The sequence below is a fragment of the Triturus cristatus genome, chromosome 1_2, assembly GCF_964204655.1.
Source record: "Triturus cristatus chromosome 1_2, aTriCri1.1, whole genome shotgun sequence".
In the NCBI taxonomy this organism is placed as follows: Eukaryota; Metazoa; Chordata; class Amphibia; order Caudata; family Salamandridae; genus Triturus; species Triturus cristatus.
In genome coordinates this window covers 954,742,930-954,770,670 of record NC_140580.1, presented here as the reverse complement: position 1 = coordinate 954,770,670, position 27,741 = coordinate 954,742,930, and the positions used below count along the sequence as shown (strand labels likewise).

At 48.0% G+C, this 27,741-nt stretch overlaps 1 protein-coding gene across 1 annotated transcript in view; it reads left to right on the top strand.

Annotated features, from left to right (window-relative positions):
* Positions 1-21,909: 21,909 nt before the first annotated feature.
* LOC146868433 (cholesterol 7-desaturase nvd-like) overlaps positions 21,910-27,741 on the top strand; it is a 254,645-nt gene continuing 248,813 nt past the window's right edge. The window contains exon 1 of the mRNA XM_085610047.1: positions 21,910-22,532. Coding sequence (XP_085466173.1) covers positions 22,127-22,532 — 406 coding nt within the window. The 5' untranslated portion in view covers positions 21,910-22,126. The remainder of the gene's footprint in view (positions 22,533-27,741) is intronic.

Genomic DNA, 27,741 nt, shown 5'->3' with positions numbered 1-27,741 from the left:
CCAAACTGTTAACTTACCTGTAATTCAACCAACTGCATTTGAACCTGCATTCAACTGTAAAACACTGCATAAGATTTTGCAAAGTATTTATTTCACTTACCTGCACAAGGCTTGGCTTAGTTCTGAAAATAAAATAACGAAATAATTTTTTTTTTATACAAACACATTGGTCTGAGTTCAGTCTTTGAGTGTGTGACATCATTTGCTGCCTGAATGTGTACAATAAATGCTTAACACTACTTTCTGATAAAACCTTACTGCTCACCCACACTACCACAAATAGAGTAAGGTGCTATTTACGCTTACCTTTAGCTACCTTTGGGGTTCCACTAGACTCTGTGCACAGTACACCTCATTTTGGTATAGTATATACAGAGCTAGCTTCCTACAACTGGTAATAGAAAAACGTGATTGATAGTGTCTATCATGAACCCTAAAAAATTCCAGTGTGTGTGTTGGAATCAAAATTGACTTCTCTTTGCTCACAATAAAGCCTAGAGTCGACTCTCCAGCAAATTCTTAACCATATCTAAATCTTTCAGGGATTGATTCCGACACAGAGACATTACTAAAATGCCGTCTAAATATATGATCATCGGAATACCCCTCTCTTTCAGGTATGCCACCTCTGCCCTCATTACCTTGGTGAAGCACCATTGTGCTGAGGATAGGCCAAATAGAAGAGAAAAAAATGGTAAATTTGATCCTGCCAGGTGAACGGCAGACAAGGTTGGCTGCTCTCTCGCATAGGTATTGTACAGTAAGCATCTTTCAGGTCCAACTTTACCAACCAGTTGTTCTTCAATAGCATGTCCCTCAAGAGTTGTAAGCCTTCCTTCTTGAAGAGTCTGTAAACTAGAAACCTGTTCAAGTCTCTAAAATGTATAACTGGTTTCCAACCCTTGTTCTTTTTCTCTGCCACAAAGAGTGTGTTTACGAAAACATTGTTTCCTTTGCTTACCTCTATAATTGCATCCTTCTGTAACATAGATTTTATCTCTTGGTCTACCACATTCTGTTGGTCTAAATTCAAAATCAGTTCCCTTGGGGGGGTCATACTGAAGAGGCATTTCTGCGAATTCTATTTCGAATCCTTGAATAGTTTCCAAAATCCATGGGTCTTGGGTAATACTAACCCAGATTTTGGCAAAATATTTTAGGCAACCACCTAGGGATGAACAAACTACTGTACTCACCCTGGTATCTAGTCGAACCTTGACCAGGAGCTTCTTTCCTCTTGCTCGCTCACAGTGGGCTCCCTGTGAGTAGAAGGAAGTGTTTGCACTGACTTGGTATCCTCTACCACAACCTCTTTGCCTGAAGCTGTTGAATTGGGACCTCTGGATCCCTTAGCCATCAGAAAGTCCCCTTCTGCAGGCCCTGACAAAAACACTTCTACTAAACACTCTGCTCGTGTTATTTTGGGCTTGTCTATGGCTGTGCATTCCCAATCATGATTAAAATGGCAATAGATTATCCAGTGTGGATACCGAGAGTCAGATAAGTAATTCTAGGACCAGGGGAGAGTTTCACAGTCTGGTAGAACAGGGACTTCTGGACTTGATGGCATGGAAGGGTTTCAGGAGACAGGGGGTTTCAGACTCATATTACACTCCTAGGCATAAGGAACCAGAAAGGCATACAGATTGGCTTGGCAAAAATGGGTTTGTTGGTGTATACAATCGGATTATGATCCTGTTTCAACAGATATAGTTCATGTGGTTAATTATTTTACTGAATTATTTGGAACTGGACTATCATACAGAACAGTGAATGTCTATAGGTTAGCTATAGCGGTAGGTCATTGTTTAATAAATGGTGTGTCTATAGGTCTGAATTTACTAAGAAAATAATTTGTATGACGAGGGTGCTGAGCCTGCCTATGGTGAAATATACTTCATTATAGGACATTAGACAGGTGTTAGAGGTCTTACTTAGCAAAAGACAAAATGCGGCTGACCACTCGTTCAGCACCTCAACCCTTGTTTAATGAATGTAAAATAGTCCTGTGCACAATTCTTCCTGAGTCCGCCGCAAAGGGACTCCACTGGGATCCAGAAAGAGACTTTTTGTAAAAGGAAGGTGCACCAATAAGAAGTCCAAACTTGGCAGAAAGTCCTTTTAGTTCCTTTTATTCTTATAAAATATATATTTTTTATATAAAAGAGAGATCAGCCAACGCGTTTCGTTCTTAACACAAGAACTTCTTCAGGGCAAAATAGTAAATGGTCCGAAAGGTCAACGAAAGGTAACGTATGAGTATTCCCATTAGTGATTCTCGAACAAATATTTAGCTGTAGCTATTACACAATCTATATTAATGATGCAAATTGCATGAGAGGTAAGATTCATCCAAATGTGTGTATCTCAAAAATATCCGTGTGATATTAGAATTGGTGATTCCATAATACCAGTCCACAACATTACCACACTTAAATTCCAAAGATCTGACCATGCCCGGGACCTCTCTTGGCTGTTCACATGTCTTAGTGAGTTGGTGATAATTTAAACCGGTCTCTAAAACAGATCTCTTAGAAACTGACGCTTCTACTTTGTTTTGTATCATTTAGAAGGACTTTGAATATGAGGGCTAAGAATGTTACATGTAGGGCCTATCAGCCAGAAAGTGTTTGTTTTTACATTAAAAGGATAAAAAAAAGTATCAAAGACCAATAGAAAGTGCATCTCTGAGTGTTGTGTCAAGGCTCTAAACATGCATAACATTGGCCTCTGTGCTTTGCCATAAAATTCTGATTTTCCACAACATGGGTGGGAAGGAAAGCATGATTTTATTAAAGACATAGAGGCTAATATTATGCTTTCTAACTAAAACCCACCCATAATCATGTGTTATTTATGATTACAAGAAATGTTTAAGAGGAGTATGAAGAGTTCCTGGAAGGATGTCAACAAAGGATAAAAGAAGTTTTGTCAATTTTGGTTCAAGAAAAAGGTGCTTGATTTGTTGGCAGCTTAACAGAAGGAAGATGGCTGCTTGTTGGGGACATTTATACTCTTTAGAACGTTCTAGTTCTAAAAGTTAATGGTTATACTTGTTGCTGCTGTATGTGTGGCAATAAAAAGGATTTCTCTCTTCTAGTTTAAATGGATGCCCTTTGACTTTGGGAAGGTTATTCAACCAAAGCTTTTACTTTAATGGACATTGTTGATTCATGGTTTTCAGGTGCGCAACTTCATACTTTTCAACGAGGAAGGATATGGACTTTCAGCAGTTTGACTTTTTCTTTATTTATGTTTACAAAGATTTCCTTCTAATCGCAAAGAAGAGGGCTTTTGCTGCTCAGTAGAGAGTTATGCTTTATAGAGTACTTTGACTGGCTAATGTATTAGGAGGTCAATATAAAAAGACAAAAGGCAGTGGACCAAAGAAAGTGCCGCACCTAAACCGCTATCTCCAAAATATTTATTTGCAAAAAAGTGTATCTCACTGTGTGCACTCCCTGTAGACACCTTCTCACAAAAGTGCCACACTTGACTACGGGGAATCAATGAACAAGAGAACCAGAGGTGCACCACATTTACAATAGCAACCATCCGTAATTTTTACGGACTGTCCCTGGACTTACTGTAATGTCTGTTGTCCATGAAGGAAGTATTCAGGGAGGCCTTTGTAAGCAATTTTAACTTTTCTACTAAAGGACAAATGTTAACTCCAACAGTTGAGATGGTTTAGCTGAAGCAGAGGGGACTCCTGTGCAGTGATCCTGAGGGAGGGACAGCCAGATAAACTAGAAAACAGCCTATTTGCCAGGGTGCCAGCTGCCTCAAAGAAATGTAAATGTCTGCAACTGGTTAATCTGTGCATGTAAAGGCTGCTTGAATGCCAGCAATAGTGTTAATTGAGAGATGTCACTTTTACTGCCTAAAGTGAAAGATTTCTTCTTTTTGAGAGGTACTGTTATGGTGTTCCAAGTTGAGCTGTAAAGTGTGTGCTTTTAATGGACAGCTGTATAACTGTTTCCACTAGATGTAATATGCATATCACTAAAATGTACATTTTGAAATCACTTTTTTGTCTTTAACCTAAATGTATTTCCACATTTTGTGGCAACCAATCCTGTACTGTGAGTAATACAAATTTAAAATAGTGACTACTACACTCGCAGTGCTTTCTGTGAGGTGCGGGGACCTATTAGCCCCGAAAATACACAAGTCACTATGCCATGCTAGCAAGAACAAAAGTAAATTCCATGGGTTTCTGGTTGCCCAAACATACATCTGCAGTAAATACATTAATCAACAGAGGGTTCATAATATAAACATACTTTTCCCACTGATTAGTTTAACTTGTGTTTATTTGTCTTTTAAGGTGTGAATTATTTTATATGTGGTTACCTGATGGTGAAAGATCAATAAAATAGTCACTGAATATTTAGTTCTTTTTAGCCACACCTATGGTTCCGCCTCCACACTCACTGACCATGTCCCAATTGCACGCAGGATCACAGCATCCATATTATTTTTTAATGCATTTAGACCTCTGCGTTGACTAGCTATGTAAACTCTTGAGAAAGGCAGTGATGTAAGCATATGGTTACCTGTGGTCCCTCACCTTCACTATGTACCTTTTTTATAGATATTATGTCAACTAAACCTGCGATCTGTATTTATTTATTATGGTCTACTATTTATTTGTCAGAATTGTATAAAACCACTGTCCTCTGGTGCTAAAGGATATTGAGAAAAGGAAAGTAATCTAGGCAGTTGCTTAAATACACAATGTGGCATATTTAACAGAGTGTCACACAGTGCCCAGCAGCAGGCACCCTTGCTGTGCTGTGTGAAAGGTTAAGAGCAGGAATGTTCAGTATTTAACATCATACAGTGTATTCCTGTCCTTTCGATGCCCTGGCACACTTTTGGCGACCTAGCGCCAAAGCAGGCACACTTGCACAACATTGAGGGTGCCTGTATTGTAAGCAGGATTGTTTTATTGCAGGAAGGGCACCTTCCTACACAAGCATAATCATGAGAGGCATTTTCTTCTTTCTACGTGCGCTTTAGAATTTAGCCCACATAGAAAGAAGAAAAAAAAAGGAGAAATAAACATATTTCTCCTTGTTAGGCCCCTCCCTGGGGTGGCATTGCATTTTGACCAGCCTGACCTCGTCAGTGCCGGTCGCTCAACCCGCCGCGTGGCTCCTCCCGAGGTCACCCGGCTGCCACCGCCTGCTAGTTGCCCTTGAGCGTTCGTATCTCTGCCTCGTATTTTGTATTCTGTTTTTTCTGCCGTTATCGCCTCTGTCATTGTGCTGTGCCCCTGATTTGTATTACTGTATTTCCTGCCGTTTTTGCCCTGTTATTGTGCTGTGCCCCCTGATTGTCCGCTGCCATCCCCCTGCCTTTGTTTGTTTAGCTCCTAGACCCCCTAGCGCTTCAGCCGCCGTTCCCCACTCCCTGCCGCTGCTCCCCCGCGGCCCCGCCCCCTGTCCTCCTGGTCCCTCTCCCATTCGCCACCCCGCTCCCACCTCCCAGCTGCTCCTCCCTCCCACTGGGCACTTAAGGACTCGGCCGTGCGACGGGGAGCTGTGACCAGCCTGACCTCGCCAGTGCCGGTCGCTCAACCCGCTGCGTGGCTCCTCCCGAGGTCACCCGGCTGCCACCGCCTGCTCGTTGCCCTTGAGCGTTCGTATCTCTGCCTCGTATTTTGTATTCTGTTTTTTCTGCCGTTATCGCCTCGGTTATTGTGCTGTGCCCCTGATTTGTATTACTGTATTTCCTGCCGTTTTTGCCCTGTTATTGTGCTGTGCCCCCTGATTGTCCGCTGCCATCCCCCTGCCTTTGTTTGTTTAGCTCCTAGACCCCCTAGCGCTTCAGCCGCCGTTCCCCGCTCCCTGACGCTGCTCCCCCGCGGCCCCGCCTCCTCTCCTCCTGGTCCCTCTCCCATTCGCCACTCCGCTCCTACCTCCCAGCTGCTCCTCCCTCCCACTGGGCACTTAAGGACTCGGCCGTGCGACGGGGAGCTGTGACCAGCCTGACCTCGTCAGTGCCGGTCGCTCAACCCACCGCGTGGCTCCTCCCGAGGTCACCCGGCTGCCACCGCCTGCTCGTTGCCCTTGAGCGTTCGTATCTCTGCCTCGTATTTTGTATTCTGTTTTTCTGCCGTTATCGCCTCTGTTATTGTGCTGTGCCCCTGATTTGTATTACTGTATTTCCTGCCGTTTTTGCCCTGTTATTGTGCTGTGCCCCCTGATTGTCCGCTGCCATCCCCCTGCCTTTGTTTGTTTAGCTCCTAGACCCCCTAGCGCTTCAGCCGCCGTTCCCCGCTCCCTGCCGCTGCTCCCCCGTGGCCCCGCCCCCTCTCCTCCTGGTCCCTCTCCCATTCGCCACCCCGCTCCCACCTCCCAGCTGCACCTCCCTCGCTCCGCCCCCCCGACTCACCATTTATGGCAGAGTCCGCACGTACGCGCAGCGGGCGCGCCGATTGTGCGCCGAAGGCGCGCCAAAGGCAAGCCCGACTGCGCCCGTCCGCGACTGGACCGCGCCCAGCGCCAGGACCCCTGGCCCCCACCGACGCAAGACTATCCGTCAGACCTACGACGCCGCTGCCCTCATCGCACTCAATGCCAGCCAGAACCCCACCTGCTGCCAGGCCGCCCCGAAACGCATACACGGACCATTCACCTGCAGAACCTGCAAGTTCACCTGCCTCCGAACCTGCACCGCGCCCGCCAAGCCAAACACCAGCAACAACCTCAAGTGCATCCTGCACAACACCCGCTCCGTCCACAGACACGCCGTGGAACTCTGGAACCTCCTCGACACAACATCACCAGACATCGCCTTCCTCACGGAAACCTGGATGAACGCCTCCTCAGCCCCCGACATCGCCATCGCCATCCCGGATGGGTACAAGATCATCAGGAGGGACCGCGTCAACCAGACCGGAGGAGGCATCGCCATCGTCCACAAGAACACCATCCGCATCTCGACCGACTCCAACGACGCATTCAACGCCGCCGAGCACCTCCACTTCCAGATTCACACCGACCCCAAGACCACCCTCAGAGGCACCCTCATCTACAGACCCCCGGGACCACGCACACAATTCAACGAAGACATCACGGACTTCATCAGCCCACACGCCCTCCCCTCCACCGACTACATCCTCCTCGGGGACCTCAACTTCCACCTGGAGAACAACAAGGACTGCAACACCACCGCCCTGCTGGACAACATCGCCAACCTCGGACTCAAGCAACTGATCAACACCCCCACCCACTACGCCGGCCACACGCTTGATCCCGTCTTCTCATCCAGCAAGCACATCACCTTCAGCCACTCCACCGGACTCCACTGGACCGACCACAGCTGCATCCACTTCAGCTTCAGAAAAAACACAACCCACCACCACCTGCAACAGGTTCCTCACAGAAGCTGGAGCAAGATCACCGCCGACCAGCTCACCACTTCCCTCAGCCAGAACCCACCTGCCAGCACAACGGACCCCAACGTAGCAGCCCGAAACTTCACGCAGTGGTTGACCGCCTGCGCCGACGACCTCGCACCGCTGAAGAACCCTCCCAACAGACCCAGAAGCAAGAAGGCCCCCTGGTTCACCGACGAACTCAAGGACTCCAAGAAGACCTGCCGCACCCTCGAGAAAGCCTGGTTCCTCGACCAGACCGCTGACAACATGACCGCCCTCAAACACGCCACCCGCAAGCACCACCAGCTCATCCGCACCACCAAGAAGAAATCACTGAAGGAACGACTGGACAACAACGCCCACGACAGCAAGGAACTCTTCAACATCGTCAAGGAGTTCTCCAACCCCAGCACCGACAACAACGACATCACTCTTTCACAGGATCTCTGCGACTCCCTCGCCTCGTACTTCCACCGCAAGATTGCCGACATCCACAACAGCTTCGGCGCACCATCCACGCACCCAACCGTCGAACCAACGCACCCCACCGCCACCCTCCACACCTGGACCACGGTAACCACCGAAGACACAGCCCGCACGATGAACACCATCCACTCCGGATCTCCAACCAACCCATGCCCCCACCACGTCTTCAACAAGGCCGACTCCACCATCGCACCCCAACTCCGAGACGTCATCAACACCTCCTTCAACACCGCCACCTTCCCGGAGAGCTGGAAGCATGCCGAGCTCAGCGCACTACTGAAGAAACCTACTGCGGACCCCACCGACCTCAAAAACTTCCACCCCATCTCGCTCCTTCCTTTTCCTGCCAAAGTCATCGAGAAGATCGTCAACAGACAGCTTGCCGCCTTCCTCGAGATGAACGGCTCCCTCGACCCCTCGCAGTCCGGTTTCAGAGCCAACCACAGCACTGAGACCGCCCTCATCGCAGCCACCGACAACATCCGAGCCCTGCTCGACAACGGAGAAACAGCGGCACTCATCCTCCTGGACCTCTCTGCAGCATTCGACACTGTCTGCCACCACACCCTAATCCAACGCCTCAGCAACACCGGCATCCAAGAGAAGGCACTGGAGTGGATCATCTCGTTCCTCGCCGGAAGAACACAGAGAGTCCGCCTCCCCCCGTTTCGTTCCGAGGCCGCCGAAGTCATCTGCGGCGTCCCACAAGGATCGTCACTCAGCCCCACCCTCTTCAACGTCTACATGAGACCCCTTGCTGCCATCGCACGCCAACACAACCTCAACATCATCTCCTACTCCGACGACACCCAGCTGATCCTCTCCCTCACCAGAGACCCCAACACCACCAGAACCAGCCTACACGAAGGGATGAAAGACGTCGCCGAATGGATGAAGAACAGCCGCCTGAAACTGAACTCAGACAAGACGGAAGTCCTCATCCTGGGACCATCGCCCTCCGCATGGGACGACTCCTGGTGGCCCCCAGCCCTGGGCACCGCTCCCAAGCCAACAGACCACGCACGCAACCTGGGCTTCATCCTGGACTCCTCCCTCTCGATGACCAGACAAGTCAACGCCGTCTCCTCATCATGCTTTCACACCCTTCGCATGCTTCGCAAGATCTTCCGATGGATCCCGACCGAAACCAGGAAGACGGTCACCCAGGCCCTCGTCACCAGCCGTCTGGACTACGGAAACACCCTCTACGCCGGGACCACAGCCAAGCTACAGAAAAGACTCCAATGAATCCAGAACGCCTCCGCCCGACTCATCCTGGACATCCCCCGACGCAGCCACATCTCCAGCCACCTGAGGGACCTGCACTGGCTCCCCGTCAACAAGAGGATCACGTTCAGGCTCCTCACCCACCCACACAAGTCTCTCCACGACCTGGGCCCCAAGTACCTCAACGACCACCTGACCTTCTACACGCCCACCCGCCAGCTACGATCTACTAGCCTCGCCCTCGCCGCTGTACCACGCATCCGAAGAGCCACCGCCGGAGGCCGGTCCTTCTCCTACCTGGCGGCCAAGACATGGAACTCCCTGCCCATCCACCTTCGGCTGACCCAGGACCACCTCGCCTTCAGGAGACAACTCAAGACCTGGCTGTTCGAGCAGTAGCGGACCCCCTAGCCCAAGCGCCTTGAGACCCTTCCGGGTGAGTAGCGCGCTATACAAGTATTATGATTGATTGATTGATTGATTTGACACATTCCCAGGTCGATAACTAATAGTAAATCTGGAAATGCACCAAAATCCCAGCTCATCCACATAAATTGTGTGATTTAAGTCAAAACAACTTACTTCAATAGCACTTTCAAGTAATTCAGTTCAAGATGGATTATATACAACAATCTCACAAACACATGCTTTGTCTCTGTAACGTTCCACCAGCCATAAAAATATTATTGGCCATGATAAAAGGGTCACCAGACAGTTGGTTCACTTTGTTCGCTCATGGCTTTGTCAGAAGGGAGGTGTTGAGTTGCTTGCTTAAAGGAAGTCACAGGAACGATGTGAGGAACAGAAGATTTATTGAGAAACACAACCTGGCATCCGACCACCTCGACGATCCAGCAGCAACTGGCATCAATCGAGTGCCGTCAGCCTAACAATCTAAGAACGCTCATGGCAGCATACTCCAGAACAGGTAGGGCAGCACCAAGAACCTGATTACACAGGTAAGTTACATTACAACACATCCTCCTCCTTAGCAATATTATTAAAAGAAACCTACATTGGAGCTACATAAAAGCAAATACATTAAAAAACTACTACAAAGAAAATGTGAGTCAAACAGTGACATAATCTTGCAAATAAGAAGGTGGCTTGTGTGTTCTGACACTGCACCTTAATTGAGAACCTTCTACAACATCCTCAACCCCATGTCCCGCTGCACTCAACCCTGAAAGAGAACCTCTCTCCCTTCCCTCTTGTTCCAAATCAGATGACTTATCGGGAATGAACATCATACCAGAGCACTCCTCATCACCACGAGGTTGTTCAACAACAGAACCACCCCTCTGATATAGAGCTACCCTGCGCAAATTCCACTTTTGCCCTACTTCAACCACAACAAAATGTTTCCCTACACCAATCACTTTACAAGGACTAGAGAATTTGCTTAGTCCCGCTTTGACTCTACCAAACTTCAATTTGACCCAATCTCCCACTTTAAATTTCGAATCAACAAACTCCTCAGGATGTTCACCACCCGATACAATCCATTCCATGAGCCAACCTGGAACCAATCGAGACCCTGGTACACGTCCTCTCATGCTTTGGAACGGAGAAACTTGAGTTACACTGTGTGTGGTGACCCGATATGCCCAAAGCATCTCTTCCACAAGACGTCTAGGAGATTGCCCATTTGCCAAAGCAAGCTGAATGGTTCCTTTTACTAACCTGTTCGCCCGCTCAACCATTCCATTCCCCATGGGATTGTATAAGGAAGTGCACACATGTTTATCACCACTCTTTTCCAAAAAACAACGCATTTCTCCAGAAGTTAATTGCGTACCATTGTCCGTTAACAACATGTGGGGTACACCTTCATCCACAATTTTTTTTTCCAAAACATCGATTGTCGACTGAGTAGTGATATCCTTCAAGAATTTCACTACAAGCCATCTTGAATGAACATCAATTATTACCACAGCAAAACGCATGTCCAATGATAGTTCAGACATAGGACCAACAAAGTCCAAGCAAATGGTATGCCATGCCTTCCCTGGGTCAGTAATGTGTCCCATGACTCTCTGGTTTCCAACTTCAAGCCTTTTTTCACTCTCCTTGCAGAGTGTACAACTCTCTACCCATCTACGAATTTGATCGTCCATTCCTGGCCACCAATATTCTTGTTTTACCCTTCTAATAGTCATCCCTTGACCGAGATGACCTTCATGAGCTAGTTTAAAGATGTGCAAACGCAGTCCCTCAGGGGGCACAAACCTGTCACCTCTCATCACTACATTAGGACCACTTATCGAAAGTTCATCTAGAAGTTTCCAATAAGGTCTAACCCCCACCGAAACCATATTCTCACGCGGAGCACCTTTCCTGATTAAAACCAAAACCTCTAACAGCGTCCTGTCAATCTCCATTTCATACTCCCACTGAGCTTTGGAAAATGTTCCGAGACTGCACTCCGCTACCTCACATACAACAGCTACCGCTTCCTCAGACTCTGATTTCTTTACCAAATCTTTATCAACCACTTCCCAATCTAAGGACATTCTAGATAAACAGTCCGCTTGCAAATTCCTCCATACCTGTATGAATTCAATTTCGTACGAGTACTCTTGCAACCTTGCAGCAAACCTCGCTAAGCGAGCAGATCCTTTACCAGCTCCTCCCGCGGATACATTTTTCATCAGAGGCTTATGATCCGTTCTGAGGACAAATCTTGTACCCCAAAGATACACCCTAAAATGCTCAACACCCCATGCTGCTGCGAGTGCCTCCCGCTCAATTACAGAATAATTCCTTTCCGCCTGAGTTAAAGTTCTAGATGCAAATGCTATAGTTCTCTCACCCACACCTTGGTTTTGAGAAAATCCCACACCAATCCCAGTGAGACTTGCATCTACTGTAAGAAAGGATTTACTCTTAGGCATAAAGGAAGCCAAAATTCCTGCATTACAAATACCTTGCTTAATGTTTGAGAAAGCTTCCTGCTGTTCAACATTCCAGATAAATTTTGCACCTTTACGGAGAAGACACCTTTAAGGCTCAGAAACATCAGCAAAACCCCGGACAAACTTGGAATAGTACTCGACAAGGCCCAGAAATGATCTAAGTTGGTCCTTGTCTTTGGGAGGAGGCGCGTCTTGTATTGCCTCCAGCAAGTCACGTTTAGGGGCTAATCCACTGCTCGATATAGAATACCCAAGATACTCAACCTGTTCCGTCAAAAACATGCACTTGTCCTTGTTGACTGTTAAGCCTGCATCTTCAAGTTTCCAAAGAACTTGTCTCAGAAGAGCATTATGTTCTTCTACAGTCTTTCCCGAAACCAAGATGTCATCCTGGAAATATACTACTCCCATCAAACCCTTCAACATATTGGACATCATCCTCTGAAAAACACTTGCAGCCGAGGCTAAGCCAAACGGCATGCGAGTGAATTGAAACGTTCCCTCTGTGGTGAAAAATGCTGTGAGTGGCATGGAGTCTGGATGTAACCTAATCTGATGATATGCACTTCTCAAATCTATTTTTGAAAAATACTTCCCTCCTCCAACAGATTGTAACAATTCATTAATGTTAGGTAGAGGGAAAGTATCCATCACTATATCTTTATTGAGTGACCTTAAGTCAATATAGAATCTGAGACGGCCATCGGATTTAAGTGTCAAAACCACACGGGAAATCCATGAGGATGCCTCAACGGGTTCAATAACTCCTGATTTTAATAGATCTCGCAGAAGATCTTTCAACCCCCGTCTCACAGATAAGGGTACCTTTCTCAATTTGTGTTGCACTGGACTAGCATTCGGTTTGAGAATGATTTTATGAAGATACCCTTTTACGCAGCCCAATCTGTCTTCAAAAACCTTATGTGCACCTTGCAAAATGTGATCAACTTGCACGTCATCATCAACCACCATTATTTGATTTGGATACCTTGGATTGATAATAATGTGCAAGTCATACTGATGCATCCAACCAATGATTGGCGGACCTTCTTTGGCTACATATACTTTACCCTGAGTACTCCTTGAACCAAATTTGATGAAACCAGACATGTACCCCAAGATGTCAATAGATTCCCCCCGATAACTTACTGGATTGATGTCCTTATCCAGCAGGGTGACACCCTTCCACAGCCTGAGGAAAAGGGATTCAGGAATAATAGTGAACATGGAGCCTGAATCCACCATAAGGGTAACATTTTCTCCACACACATTAAACTCTGCAGTTGGTCTAGTTACTCTACGTATGTCTTGAATTGATTCTTCACCCAAACAATCGGTTTTCTCTCCCAAACTAACACGCGGTTAATAGTTTGTTGAACAACTGCACCTGGTTGAACTACATTTACCTTGTACTTAGACTTGTCTAAGGTGTCTGACGATTTACACATGCGTGCATAATGTCCTTTGCGGCCACACTTTTTGCACACCTGGTCCAGAGCAAAACATTTCTTATAATCTGCTAAATGATATTGACTACCACACCTTAAACATTCTCTATTCTTCGTTCTGGATATAGAAGTAGAGGCATGAACATTCTTCGCACTATTTTTTGAAACTGCCCCAACATCTACATCAACATCTTTAATGTTGTCAACATTAGCAATATCATTGTTAGATCTGTCTCTCTTGCCTAACTCTTTTATACATTTCTGTGATTCTTCAATCACCTTCGCTAAATCTATCGCTTCATTTAATGAAGGATCTTTGGCAGCCCACAATCTCTCCTGAATTTTTCTATCACGACATTGTACGATGAGCTGGTCACGGATCATTTCTTCAGCCATTGTGCCAAAACGACAATTTACCGACAGTTCACATAATCTGGCCACAAAGTCATCAATACTCTCACCTTCTAACTGAGGTTGCGTGTAAAATTTATACCTCGTCATAACTAAATTTATTCCCTTGGCAAACCTCGTCTCAAGACGTTTGATCGCTTCTTTGTATTCATCATCCATGGGTTGACCATTTGCGCCCATAACCACAGGAAGATATTTGAAGACACGTTGACCCTCACTCCCCAAAGCACTGAGTAGCAAAGCCTTCTTTCTTTGAGAGGAAAAGTTAACACCATCAAGGGCTATGATGTAGTTCTCTAACATCCCCACCCAATCCTCCCATATGATACTAGGTGAGCCTGGGGGAAGCAAAAATGGAGGTGGCATAATAACATTGGAATGCGATTCAGCCATAACTGTAGTAGACCAAGGAAGCGATTGTTGAATCGAATTGCACAATAATAAATAAACCAAATTTGTAACTGCACGCAGGAATGTCTACACTCCCTGTAAATTTCCTCTAGTCAAATGTGATAAGTCAGGGTGTGCACATCATGTAAAAAGTACTTGAGCTCTTGTAAAATTAAATGACGAGGAGAAGTACACTGTCGCAGTTCATGACTCACCATGCGATTAAAGGATCACCGCTATAAATTTAAGTATTCACGAAGGCACCTGGTAAACTTGTTAACTTCTTGAGGTAGCTCGATTAAGTCGATCAGCTGCGGAAGATTAAAGATGGCGGCACGTAGCTGTCGTCATACGTTGCGCACAGCGTTACTCACGCACAAATCCCTTTGCGCGTTCTCCGTACGCTGAGCGTTTCACCAAAGCTGACGTAAGCAAGCCGTTGACCGTTGAGTGTGCGCTAGGGCTCGAGCGAACCGCGCGACACCAACCTCCCAGAGAAATGGCCAAATCTTTCAAGATGAAGTAAAGACACAGTACCTTGTGCCACGAAAATGCTCCCAAAAAAAATTGTGAGGCTGCAGAGCAACAACGATGAGTCGGAGCAAGAAGACAGCGAAGTGGATCACCAGGTCACGTTGAGGAACGTCGAGGACAACGAGGATATCGTTGCCAAAATTGTTGAGTTGCTTGCTTAAAGGAAGTCACAGGAACGATGTGAGGAACAGAAGATTTATTGAGAAACACAACCTGGCATCCGACCACCTCGACGATCCAGCAGCAACTGGCATCAATCGAGTGCTGTCAGCCTAACAATCTAAGAACGCTCATGGCAGCATACTCCAGAACAGGTAGGGCAGCACCAAGAACCTGATTACACAGGTAAGTTACATTACAACAGGAGGGTTAATAAAGGTTTTAAAATTCATGTTTAGAATCTTCCACTTCAAATAAATATCAATGCAATGTTGTGATCTAATATACTAAATTAAAATACATCCATGTGTTAAAGAAACACTTTCTACATTTTAACATCTTTATCGTGTTCTGATATTTTGTTTGCTTTGTAATTTCTATACCAAATATAAATATATCCTGATGGTTCCCATATTCTTTGGCACTTAGGGATGAACCAGACCATTAACTGCAGAGCTATTTCGAGACATGGACAGAGTGGACAATTGCTCAATGCTCAATTTTCCAAGGAGACAGCCCCTGCCTGCCCTCCAGAAGCACCACCAATAGACCATTGCACTGGCAGAGTTTGCCAGGGTGAACGGGCACTGCTTATTCTACCACTTGACAGTGCTTCTTCTGTTTCTGACCAGTCTTCCGAGATTGCTCTCCATGAAAGCAATACTTTCCGATATTCATGGAGGGCCCATTTGATTTTAGTAATAGTTCTGTTTTGTTCTTCTTTCCCGTATTTGTCCAGTTCTTAGTAATGACCCTTTAAATCAGTTGCTATGGCTCTCCGATCTGATCAAGATTTGATCCTGCTCTTTAATTTTCCGACAGCTGATTGGGCTCCTAGTTTTGAGATAAATATATCAGTACGGTCTTCTTGGTGCTGTGAGCATACAGACATTTTGTGGGAACCTCACATCCTGACATTAAGTGTGAGACTGTCACCCACAACCTCTGCTCTGCCTCATTAATTTTTTTCAGGTTTGACGTCTAGAGGGAGGGTGTGCAGTGTCGCGGTCTAGTTGACGCGCACTACGTCAGGGGGCAGGAATGCGCGTAGCGGCCAGATCGGACGCTACTGCGCATGCGCGTTAGTCAGCGCGGCGCGAGAGCAGCGAACGGAGCTTGTAGCCCGGCGCTCTCTCGGGAAAGTGAATTGATAGATGAATAAAGGCTTCCTCAACCTTACAACCAGGCTCCTGCGTATCCTTGGGTAGCACCAGCCCCCTACTGAGAGAGGTAACTTTACAGTGGCGACGAGGCTCGGACAGAGCGGACCCGGTGACCCTCAGTGAAGGAGGTGCCTCCAACCAGCACATAGAAGGTAGCCCTACGCAGGGGGACGACACAACACTTGGAGAGCAGATCCAGGAGGTCGTGGACAGACTCCAACGCACCGAGAGAGCGCGGCAGCGGCGGACGGACGCCAGAGGAAGGCACGAGAGCAGTAAGTGTGCCCTCCACGTGGTAGAAGACAGCCAGGGGCGGACGGGTGCGGCAGCAGAGACCCTGGCGGAATCGGGTGGAGACGGCGCAGGTAGCTCCAACGAGATCCCAGCGACCCGAAGAAGAGGGAAAAGGACAGAAGCGCCAGGTAGCCCGAGGAAACAAGCGGACGTCAAGATGAGTGCGCAGGCATCAGCTTTAACGACGCCGGTTCCGTTCCTCCCAAGGCCAGGAGAACCCCAAATGAAATGGGAAGACTGGAGGGAGTACTTCAAGAATTACCTAGAAGCGCTGGAAGATGAGAACGAGGAGGCGTTCTCCAGCGCCAGAAGGAAGAGGATACTCTTGCACAACCTGGGACCAGAAGGCATACGGGTATTCCAAAACCTAACACCGGTCGCCAGGCAGGCAGCGGACACCGACGTGTTCAAACACGCCCTGGAAGATTTGGACAACTACTATCGTTCTCCAGTTTGTACCTCCATCGACCGCTACAACTTCCAGCAGAGGAAGCAAGAAGCGGGGGAAACAATAGACGATTATGTGGCGGCACTGAGGAAACTTGCGATAACATGCAAATACGGAGTTCTACAAGACGAATTCATCAAGGACCAAATCGTGATGCATACGACAAGCAAATCAGTGCAAGATAAATTGTGGGCGAGTGGTGACGCGACGCTGAAAGACGTGATCGCCATAGTGAAGAGGGCAGAGCTGACCAAGCGCTGCGCAGAAGCAGCAAAGAGAGATCAAGCCCCAAGACTCACGATAAACAAGGTAGACGACGCGGACCAGTATGGAAGAGGAAAACCGGCGCCTGGAGACTACAGAGGATCATACAAGGCGAAAGGAAAACCGGGACAGCCGTGGAAGCCAGACAAAGGAGAAACGGCGAGATGCTACAGATGCGGGAGCCCGAGCCACGCGGCACATGACAAACGGTGCCCCGCCTTCAGAGCCAAATGCGCATTTTGCGGCCTGGTCGGCCACTACGAGAAGGTGTGCAGAAGGAAAGGGAAACAACGCGCGGTGAAATTCGTGGCGCAGGACATCGGTGAAGAAGAAGACGGCCAGGAGGAAGACGATGAAGTCCTGTGCGTGGAAGACCAGGTACTGGGCATCGAGGGTAAAAGAGCGCGCAAGCCCCAGTGCGACATGCTCATCGGAGGTGTAGGAATCACCATAGTGGCGGATTCGGGGTCCCCTTACACGATTGTTCAAAGATCGGTATGGAACGAGAGGTTCGAACCCACACTGGGCCCACGCCTGGATCCACCCGACATACGACCAGTCACCTACACAGGGGAGCCCATCCCGATGGTAGGATTCAGGAGACTGCCATTCCAGTTCAAAGAATGCAGCGCCCACTGTAAATTATATGTCGCGGAGAAGGGACCATCAGTCCTCGGGTGGATGGACCAAGGAGAGTTGGGGATACAGCTGAACCCAGGAGGGGACATCCAAGTGCTGGTGACTTTGGACGGAGAAGAGTTGACAGCAGCGAAATGGCGGAGCGGACACCCGAAAGTGTTCGGCGGCAAGATTGGTAAACTTGAGAAGTTTACCCACAAGATCGTCCTCAAGGAGAATGCCAGCCCGGTGGCGCATAGAGTAAGGAACATACCGATCGCAGTGAGAGAGGCAGTACAACAGGAACTACACCGACTGGAAGACGGGGGAATCATCGAACCGATCGACAGCGCGGAGTGGTTGGCGCCACTGGTGGTGGCCATGAAACAGTCAGGCAAGGTGCGCTTATGTGTGGACCTCCGTGAATTAAACAAATGCATCGTGGTAGAAAAATTCCCCTTGCCGCGCATAGAGGAAATGTTGGCCCGCACGAAAGGTGTGAAATGGTTCTCCACCATCGACCTGCAATCGGCATACCACCAGCTGGTGCTGCATCCCGCGAGCAAGAAACTGACGTCATTCATAACACCGTTTGGATGCTATCAATTCTGTCGCATGCCCTTCGGACTAGCGTCTGCAGCAGCAGTGTTCCAAAAGCTGATGGCCCGCCTATTCAAGGGTATAGAGGGAGTACAATACTTCCAGGATGATATCCTAGTAATGGGGAAGGAGCTAGAAGACCACGACGAGAAGTTGGAAGTGGTGTTAAAGATCTTGGAGGAACACGGACTGACGGCGGAGTGGGCGAAGTGTCATTTCGGAATGACATCAGTCACATACCTGGGGCATGAGATAGGAGAACATGGGATAACACCGAAGAAAGGGAACGTGAAGGCCATCTGTGATGCGCCCCCGCCCACATCCAAGGAAGAAGGAAGGTCCTTTCTGGGAATGGCGGAATACTACAGCAAGTTTGTCCACCATTTCGCCACGAAAACACACAACATGAGACAACTCACGAGGGACAAGACGGTGTTTGCATGGACAGAAGAGGAGCAAGAAGAATTTGACACAGTGAAACGCGAAATCAGCCAGGCGATCCCGCTGCACGGGTACGACCCCCGGGGAAGATCTATACTGATGACGGACGCAAGCGAAAAAGGGCTAGGAGCGGTACTCATGCGGGAAAGGCCAGAAGGTGGAACGGAGACGATCAGCTTCGCATCCAGAACATTGACGTCTTCCGAACAAAAGTTCAGCGTAATCGAAAAAGAGATGCTAGCCGTGGTCTGGGCCATGGGAAAGTACCGCCAGTTCCTGTGGGGCACACGTTTTCAAGTGAAGACAGACCACAAACCCCTAGTGAAGGTTTTGACGTCCTGCGGCCATGCTAGCGCCACACCCCGGATTGCAAAAATGACGCTGAAACTCCTGGAGTACAGGTACGACGTGGAGTACATCCCGGGCTCGAGGAACAAGATAGCGGATTACCTCAGCAGGGCGTCAGCAATGGAAAGGGCCACCAGCGGCACAGAGGAAGAAGACGAGATGGTAGCCCTGATGGACGACCCGGAAAAGACCATCAGTAGACAGGAGTGGACAGACGCGTATGCAGCAGACGGTGATCTGGGCGACATCAAGGAGTACATTATACAAGGGTGGCCGGAGAGGAGACGACAGAAGCCCAAGGTCCGGCAGTTCTATGAGGTTCGAGAGGAGCTGTCGGTGGGAAACGACGGAGTGTTCGTGTACAGAGGGAACAGAGTGGTACCACCGGAGAATATAATACTGGACCTGCTATCCATATTACACAAAGGACACCTGGGAATTGTGAAGACGAAGGCCAGGACCAAACAAACGTATTGGTGGCCGGGGATGGACATGCAAATAGAAAGGCACGTGAGAGACTGCGCGCAGTGCCAAGGAGCGGACAAAATACTAAAGCCAATGAGGCCGGCACTAGGGAAATTCGCGATTCCCAGCAACCCATGGGAAGAGGTGGCAGTGGACATCTTAGGACCCATACTGGATGATCAGGGGATACCGAAATACCTATGCGTATTGGTGGACAAGTACTCGAAGTGGCCAGAGGTACACACCCAAGAGGTCATGGACACAGACACAATCTTGCGCTTCCTCAAGGAGGTGTTCCTCAGGGAAGGCATCCCCAGAACGATAATCAGTGACAATGGTCCCCAATTCACCTCGGACAAATGGTCCAAATTTGCTGAAAGGAACAGCATAATACTCAGGCACACGTCGATTTATCATCCGGCCAGCAACGGACAAGTAGAGAGGTTCAATAGGGTACTCGTGGGCTCTATACAGGCCGCCATCACGAGGGGCAAAGACTGGGAAAAGGAAGTACAAAGCACCATCTGGGCATACCGCATCATCCCCACTGGCACGGGGTACAGCCCCTTCCAAATCCTACGAGGAAGGCAACCATTCACCAGAGACAATGTTGCTTGGCAAGAGAAGACAATCACCAGTAAGTGGTCTCCAGCGGTTGTACAACACAATCTGGAACAGGCAGGCACAACGCATTTACACGGAACACTACAACCGCAACAGGAAGGTGAAGGAGGCAAAGTTGGAAAAAGGGGAGTGGGTCAGAGTGAAGCTGGCAACCCTAAAGCGAAAGGGAGAAAGCAAGTACTCCCCACCCCTAAGAGTGGAAGAAGTGTACGACCGAGCAGCGTTGCTCAGTGACGGAAACGTGTGGTCCCATGACCGCATGGCTAAGTGCAACAAAATCTTACAATGGCCCCGGGAAGACGCGGAAGGGGCGACACCATCAGAAGGCACGACAAGGGGAGCAGGAGCTCCTAAGGGAGAATGTGGAGAGAACAGGAGAGAAGAACAAGACGGAGAGAGAGACATACAGGATGGATGGGCCCCAGAGGAAAGAGCCCGGGAAGACGAGGAGGAAGGAGAAAGAGAGGGCCAGGGCACTCCGGAAGGTAGAAGACGTAGCCCGGTCGCAGAAGGAGGTCAAGAAGGACATACCACCCCGGTAAGACACACCCGAGTTGGGCGAGCTGTGGTGAGACCAGCCAAGTTCAGAGACTATGAAATGGACTGACCACCAGAGTAGGCTTAGTGTGTTGTGTGGTATAAAAGGGGGAGATATGTAGTGTCGCGGTCTAGTTGACGCGCACTACGGCAGGGGGCAGGAATGCGCGTAGCGGCCAGATCGGACGCTACTGCGCATGCGCGTTAGTCAGCGCGGCGCGAGAGCAGCGAACGGAGCTTGTAGCCCGGCGCTCTCTCGGGAAAGTGAATTGATAGATGAATAAAGGCTTCCTCAACCTTACAACCAGTCTCCTGCGTATCCTTGGGTAGCACCAGCCCCCTACTGAGAGAGGTAACTTTACAGGGTGAGATGAGCAAAACGTGAAAAATTCACTTACCTTGATGTTTCCCACACCGTTTGCCATGGGTATTGAAATGTTTAGAAACATTATCAAAACGTTGCTGTTGCTTTTTTCTCCACGAAAGATTGGGTAGGGGTGAGGACCTCTACACGATGCTTAAAGGCACCAATTTACTGTTAAACAAGGACATAATGCACCATCTAAACGTAGCAATCCTAAAGGCAATCTCATATAGAACAGCGCACAAACATTAGAAATAAGTGTAATATAAAAAATGGTAAATAAACATATTGATAAAGTAGTGGGCGATGGCCGCACCTCCGATGTGTCCGTAAAATTGACCTTTTGTCTTGAATTTGTGTTCAAAATTTTGTCCTGAATTTTTTTACAGTCCTAGCCTGAATTTGCCCCCATGCCAGGTGGTCACCCTAATGACGGCAGCTGACTAGTTGCTGAGGAGTCAGGGCATGCTAGACAGGCACAGCGGCATTCCTTGATCGTTGGATACTACTGCAGTGCCATGGCCGACGTGTCGAGTCGCTCGACTCCTCGGTGACAATTCTACCAGCGCTGCGCGCGTCGCCAACGCCTGTGGGCATCCTACCTCGGGGCAAAGGGTGAGGCCGGTTGCGGGGCCCAAGCTTCAGTTCATCCTAGCAACAAAGAAGAGCGATGCAAATGACGAAAGGCGTTAAATGCGTGATTTTAGGGAGGAACACGAAATAATAGGCGTGGCTACTGCCAGGAATAGGGAAGTCTCCAAAATGACTAAACCAAAGACACCGTTTACAAAATGGCGGGCGGAGTTACGGCAGGTGTAATCTCTAGAAGGAACGGGTTGCCCTAAAAAGGGGGCGGAGTTAAACAAGGAGGGGCGGGCCGTGTTCTTGGCAACTACCTGTATCTGGTGCACTTTGACAGGCAGGTTCTCACAGGGGAGTTTTTGCGCTTGTCCGTTGTCCCGCGGAACCTAATTCCTGGACAACTCCTAAAGCAGCCTCCATGGAGTCGGTTCCCCGCAGCTTCCTTTGCCTCAGCGTGTGGTGCTGTGCAGGCGCCCTGCTGGTCAGCACGGCGGCCGGGCTCGTACTTGGCGGGCAGCTGCTGCCCGAGTCGACGGTGTCGTCGCCTCCTCGTCTAGCCTTTCTGCTCCCGGTCGCAGCGCTGCTACTGCTGATGGGGGTGTTCTGGCTTTATCGCTTCTGCTCCGGCCCCATGGAGCTCCTCAGGGGACCCGACCAGATTGGTTATATACCAGAGCAGGGTCGGAGCCGCGCCGAGACGGCCAGCGACGTCCGGCGGCGCCGCAAGAAGGGTGACCTGCCTCCGGTATACCCCAACGGGTGGTACCTCGTTCTGGATTCGCACCTGCTGCAGCGGGGAGAGGTGCGCAATGTGACCGTGCTGGGTGAGTGAAGAGAGTTGCCGGACAGACTTGATGTCAGGCAAGGAGTATTTCGTTTGTCTAAAGTCCGGATTTAATTTTTCTTAGGTGCGACTGTTGATTGGTTTAGTGTGCCGGGGTATTAAGTAAGCACCACGTTTATAAAGTGCTTTATTTTGACTATTTAATTTGCAGGGTCAGACTGGTCGATCGGGCAATTAGGCAGTACCAGAAGAGCTGGCCTGACAGGTGTGCGAGGGCCTGTTTGACGGTCTGCTGGGCCGGTTTTAACTGTTGATTTTGCTGATATTAAAATAAATTGCCTCCAGCTTGCTCAAATCTATTTACGTACTGCTCCATACCTGTCAAAATAACTGTACAGTGTGTATTTACCAGTTCCGCTCCGCCCCGATTTACAAACCTTTTTAGCTATCTAATTCACTAATGGGTGACATTTTAATTTTGGTTTCCGGGTCTTTTTTTTTTGTCCACTCCGGCCCTATTCGTTTGCACAGCATTTTAGTTTTTAATTCGTCAGTAGAAACCCAGCGGACATTAATTGAGAACGCACGCCAGAAAACTGGCGTACAATAGTATCCCGGGTGTGAATAGAAGATTTGGCGATAGTACTGTGAGATTCTGTCATGTCGGTCCTCTTACTAACCATCGCTGGTCCAACTCAATCCTACCGCTACTCTTCTAAACTGGTTATGTAGTGACCGAGCTGCAGGTGTAATAGGGCTGATCCCAAAATAGAGTAACTTCCGTTTACCCAATTGATTTAAATGAGGTCTTGTGTCAGTGTGTTTGGTATAAAGCCAGTATATTTTGAGCCGAACGCTAAGATTACATCACTTTCGGACAGTCACCGGGAAAGTCGCTATTTCGCCACAGAGCAAATACAAACTGCCATATAGAAATTGTTGTAAATTTGCATAGCGAAATTCTGTATGCATTACGAATTTTAGAGCCATTTTTACAACACCAGCAAGAGATAAAGCACTTAAGTTGGACACCCCGACTTGACTAGGGAGCGTCTTGGTGCCTAGAAGCCTACCACGAGGAGCAGGAGTTTGCAGAATAACCAGGAGAAACTTTCCCAAAACTTTTAAAAAGTTGGGATTTATTCATATTTTCTACCTCCTGGAAGAATGGAACAAGGTGCTCAAGTGTGTTGAGGAAGGTCACAACCAAGTTGAAAAAGTTCAAGTTTGTCCTCTTCGAGCTTTTTGCTTTGCTGAAAACTGGTTTAGCAACCCAAGGAATCAAGCCTCCTACCTCAGTCTTGTACCCAATGGGGGATTTCGATTTTCAAAAAGTGACTACATCCGAAGGTCGAATTTTGGACCAGGACAGCTGTAATTCCTTCCGACCGGAGAAGTGACCTCACTGGTTACAAAATCCAGGTTTGTCCCACTCGTTATGTATCAGACTTTGAGGGACTTTGCCGGCTGTTAGACCTGGCATTCTTGGTGTGTTTTTCCTCTGTTTTTGACTCTGTGCAGCATGAACTCTGAGCACTCTACCATGTCTGATCGGTGCTAAAGTGCTCCCTGTTTAAATTATGATTATAATCAGGTGCGTAACACAGGCCCTGGCATCCCCCACGGTGCGGGGGCCTGAGCTGTAGGGAGCCCCCTCAGCACAGTACTCAGGCCTGAGCACTCCTGATTAAATCTCTTAGTTGGGGGGGCCCCTCCGTGTACATTACTGGGGGGGCCCCCATAAACTTTCGGTACGCTGCTGATTATAATTGGTTATCCATGATTGGCATATTTTATTTACTGGTAAGACCCTAGTAAAGTGCACTGTGTATGCACAGGGCCTGTAATTCGAATGCTACCAATGGGCCTGCAGCACTGATTGTGCCACCCTCGTGGTAGGCCTTGTAACTCAGGCCTGCTACTGCAGTGTCTGTCAGTGCAGTTTTAAACTGTCATGTTGACCTGGCAAGTGTACCCACTTGCCAAGCTCGAACCTTCCCTTCTACTACATGTAAGGCCCAATGTAGCACTATGGTCAGGGTGCAGTGTATATGAAAGGTAGGACATGTGCTGCTGTGTTTTACATGTCCTGATAGTGAAATGCCAATTTAGTGTTTTGCTATTGCAAGAACCATCTCTTCCATAGGCTATCATTGGAGCTTGTTGTATTCCGCTTTAGGCGTCCGTATATAGGTTTTCATGATACATGTCCTTATATAGGCACAATTCGCATTGCCCTTATATAGGCATAAGATCCCAGACCTTATTTAGGCATTAGCCATGCTATCCAAATACAGGCATGCTCACCTACATCTGTCCACCCCAACGTCACAACGAGTTCTTAGAAACCGACCCTTAAGCTCTTGGGAGTTTCCCTAGCACAGGATTATTGATTTCTCCAAGAACTCATTTATTATGCATGAACCGCTATTCCTTAAGGGTTCATTCCTGACGTTTTCCTCTGCCCGACCTTACGTCAATGCTAACATTCCAAGGCACCTACCAGGTATAAATATACCTTTCCTTGCCCAGTCAAGTAGGAGAAGACCTCTACTTTAGAGGAGCCCGTATCCCGGCCTGACGCACTGACAAGAGACGCTGTCATCCCTGCTCGCAGAGAATTCAGCTTCCAGTGTTCTGACTCCCTTTGCGGGGTGTTAGAGTTCGAGACCCGGAAATAGATTCCCACCTCTCTCATTCTCAAGGTATGGAGCTGACTAGAACCTAGAGCAGAGGTCTTCAAACTTTTGTAGGTTGAGCCCCCCCTGCTGAATCTTTTTAGATGTTGGGCCCCCCACCGCCTAACATAAATTTCAGGAACCTGGCTCACTACACAATTGGCCGCCACGCGCGTATCAGGGGCCATATCCGGCAAATAATGTTCACCACAATAAGAGTGTTTAGGACACTGCAGGTTTGTGAGTGGGTGTGGTGAAATGACAGAGGCTTATTACACAGCTCAAAACACAATTTTCCAAGATAAAATGTGCGCAGATTGTTTTTACTAGGATGCTTTGTTTTACACATGACATAGATTATTAACACCACCAACATAAATGTGACGGTGTGCCTGCTTTTCGCCACAGAGACGGTCAATCTGTGGATGGATTTTTGCTACTGCCCTCCTCGGGTTGTGCTCCACATCCAGTCTTGAATGGTACTTAGTCTTTAATACCGCAAGTGCTGAGAACCCAATCTCACATAAATAGGATGTGCTGAAAGGTAAGAGTTTTGATAGCAGCTTCTCTCAAAGCTGAATATTCTGCAGACATTTTTAGCATAACAGTGACTGTAAATTCTAAAAGTGTTTACATCTAATATTCAGAGATAGTGATGTGTGGTTTCACTGTTGTAACAAAGCAGCAGCCCACTAATTTTACAGCGAATATCTGATATCTTCCAATATCTCATAGACGAGAACCCATTTTGATCTAACCTTTTTTTTATGGTTGTTACAAGAAACAAAACAATTCTCTGCAAATAGTAATAGACTCTCACATCAATCACATTAAACAGAAATGAAACAAAACGGTATTTACAAGAATCTGTTTAGGAATTATTCCAGGCCATCAGGGCAAAACAAAGTTGGCTCTATCAAGGGGCCCCCTGAAAGGCTGGATTGCAGAGCATGTAAATGTATCCTTTTGTAATTTATGACAAAAACCTTGATGGGGCACGACATACCCATACTTGTGTACAGGGGCGCAACTAGACCCGAACTTCAGGTGGAGCCTAAGACTTCAAGCCAAGGCTGGCTCTAGCACTTATCGCACACAGTGCAACAGTCTGTTTTGGTGCCCCTCCTCCATTTCCTCCTTCTCAATGAATTCCCTCACTACCACTCACTAACAATGCACCTGATCTCTCTATAGCACCTTTCTGGCAAACATTTCACTTTTTTATAGCACTACTCATTGTTTACTCACGCTCAGTTCTTTGATCTGCATTGTACACATTCTTTGTAGCAGGCACATTAACCCTCTGCGATGTGTGGGTGGCAGGACTACCCATGTGAGTGCACGGTGAGCCAGGGTAAGTAGGGTGAGTGAGATGACCATATGAATTTGGGTGCGGATGTAAGTGCAGAGTGGGACGAATGAATGTATGGGTAATGATGGGCTTATTTATGTGAGGTTCCAGATTGAGCAGTGAGGGGGACAGGTGAGTGAAGTGTCATATGAGTACAGGTTGAGTAGTGCGCTCGTGTGACTGCAGGGTGAGGTACAGGGTGAACACTCTGCACTCACTTGCACTGATCACTGAGTGCAGAGTGAGCGGTGTGCTCATGTGACTGCAGGGTAAGTGAAGGGAGATTGGTGTGAGTTCAGGGCGAGAGGCATACGTGCAGTGTGGTCACTGTGAGGGCAGGGTAAGTGGGTGAATGGTGTGAGTGCATGGTGATCAGTGTGAGTGCATGGTGATCAGTGTGAGTGCATGGTGATCAGTGTGAGTGCATGGTGATCAGTGTGAGTGCATGGTGATCAGTGTGAGTGCATGGTGATCAGTGTGAGTGCATGGTGATCAGTGTGAGTGCATGGTGATCGCTGTGAGTGCATGGTGATCGCTGTGAGTGTATTGTGATCGCTGTGAGTGTATTGTGATCGCTGCGAGTGGAGGGTGAGCAAGAAAGTGAAGGGCGAGAATGAGGAGTGAGTTGTCTGAATGCATTGTGCATTCCCAGGCACTTGAAGTAACTCAGCAGGTTATTGACTGCAGTGTAGGGTTTCAGATATGTTAAACTATTGCTATTCTGGCATTAACCAAGGTTCAGGGTGGAGGAAATAAATGTGCTGATCTTGCAAAAAACTTCCAGTTTTATAATTAGGGTTGCCAGCTCATTATTTTGATGTCCCAGGAGGTGTAAAAATAAGCAGTCACCTAAAACTGTATTGTCAGCACTTGTCTGTGCATACGTCGAACAGCACATATAAATAGAAAGCACTTTTAATTATGTTCTAGGGCTGCTTGAATGATCCATGATCAAATATTTATTTATAAGCATATTTAATGTCAAGAAAAGTAATTTGCAGGCTGTTTAAACAACACATGGCGGCTGGCATTTTTCTTTTGGCAACTTGAAGCCCTTTAGCCCTGTGGGTCATTGTGTGCCTGCCTGTGTAATTGTAAAAGAAACTTTGTCTCTTTTCTGCTAAGAGCTAACCCTCCCAGGACGGGGTTAAATTAATAGAGCTGAAATGCTTCAGCTGCAGTGGGAGGCAGGATGTCCCCTTTGCTCTATGAAATCGAAC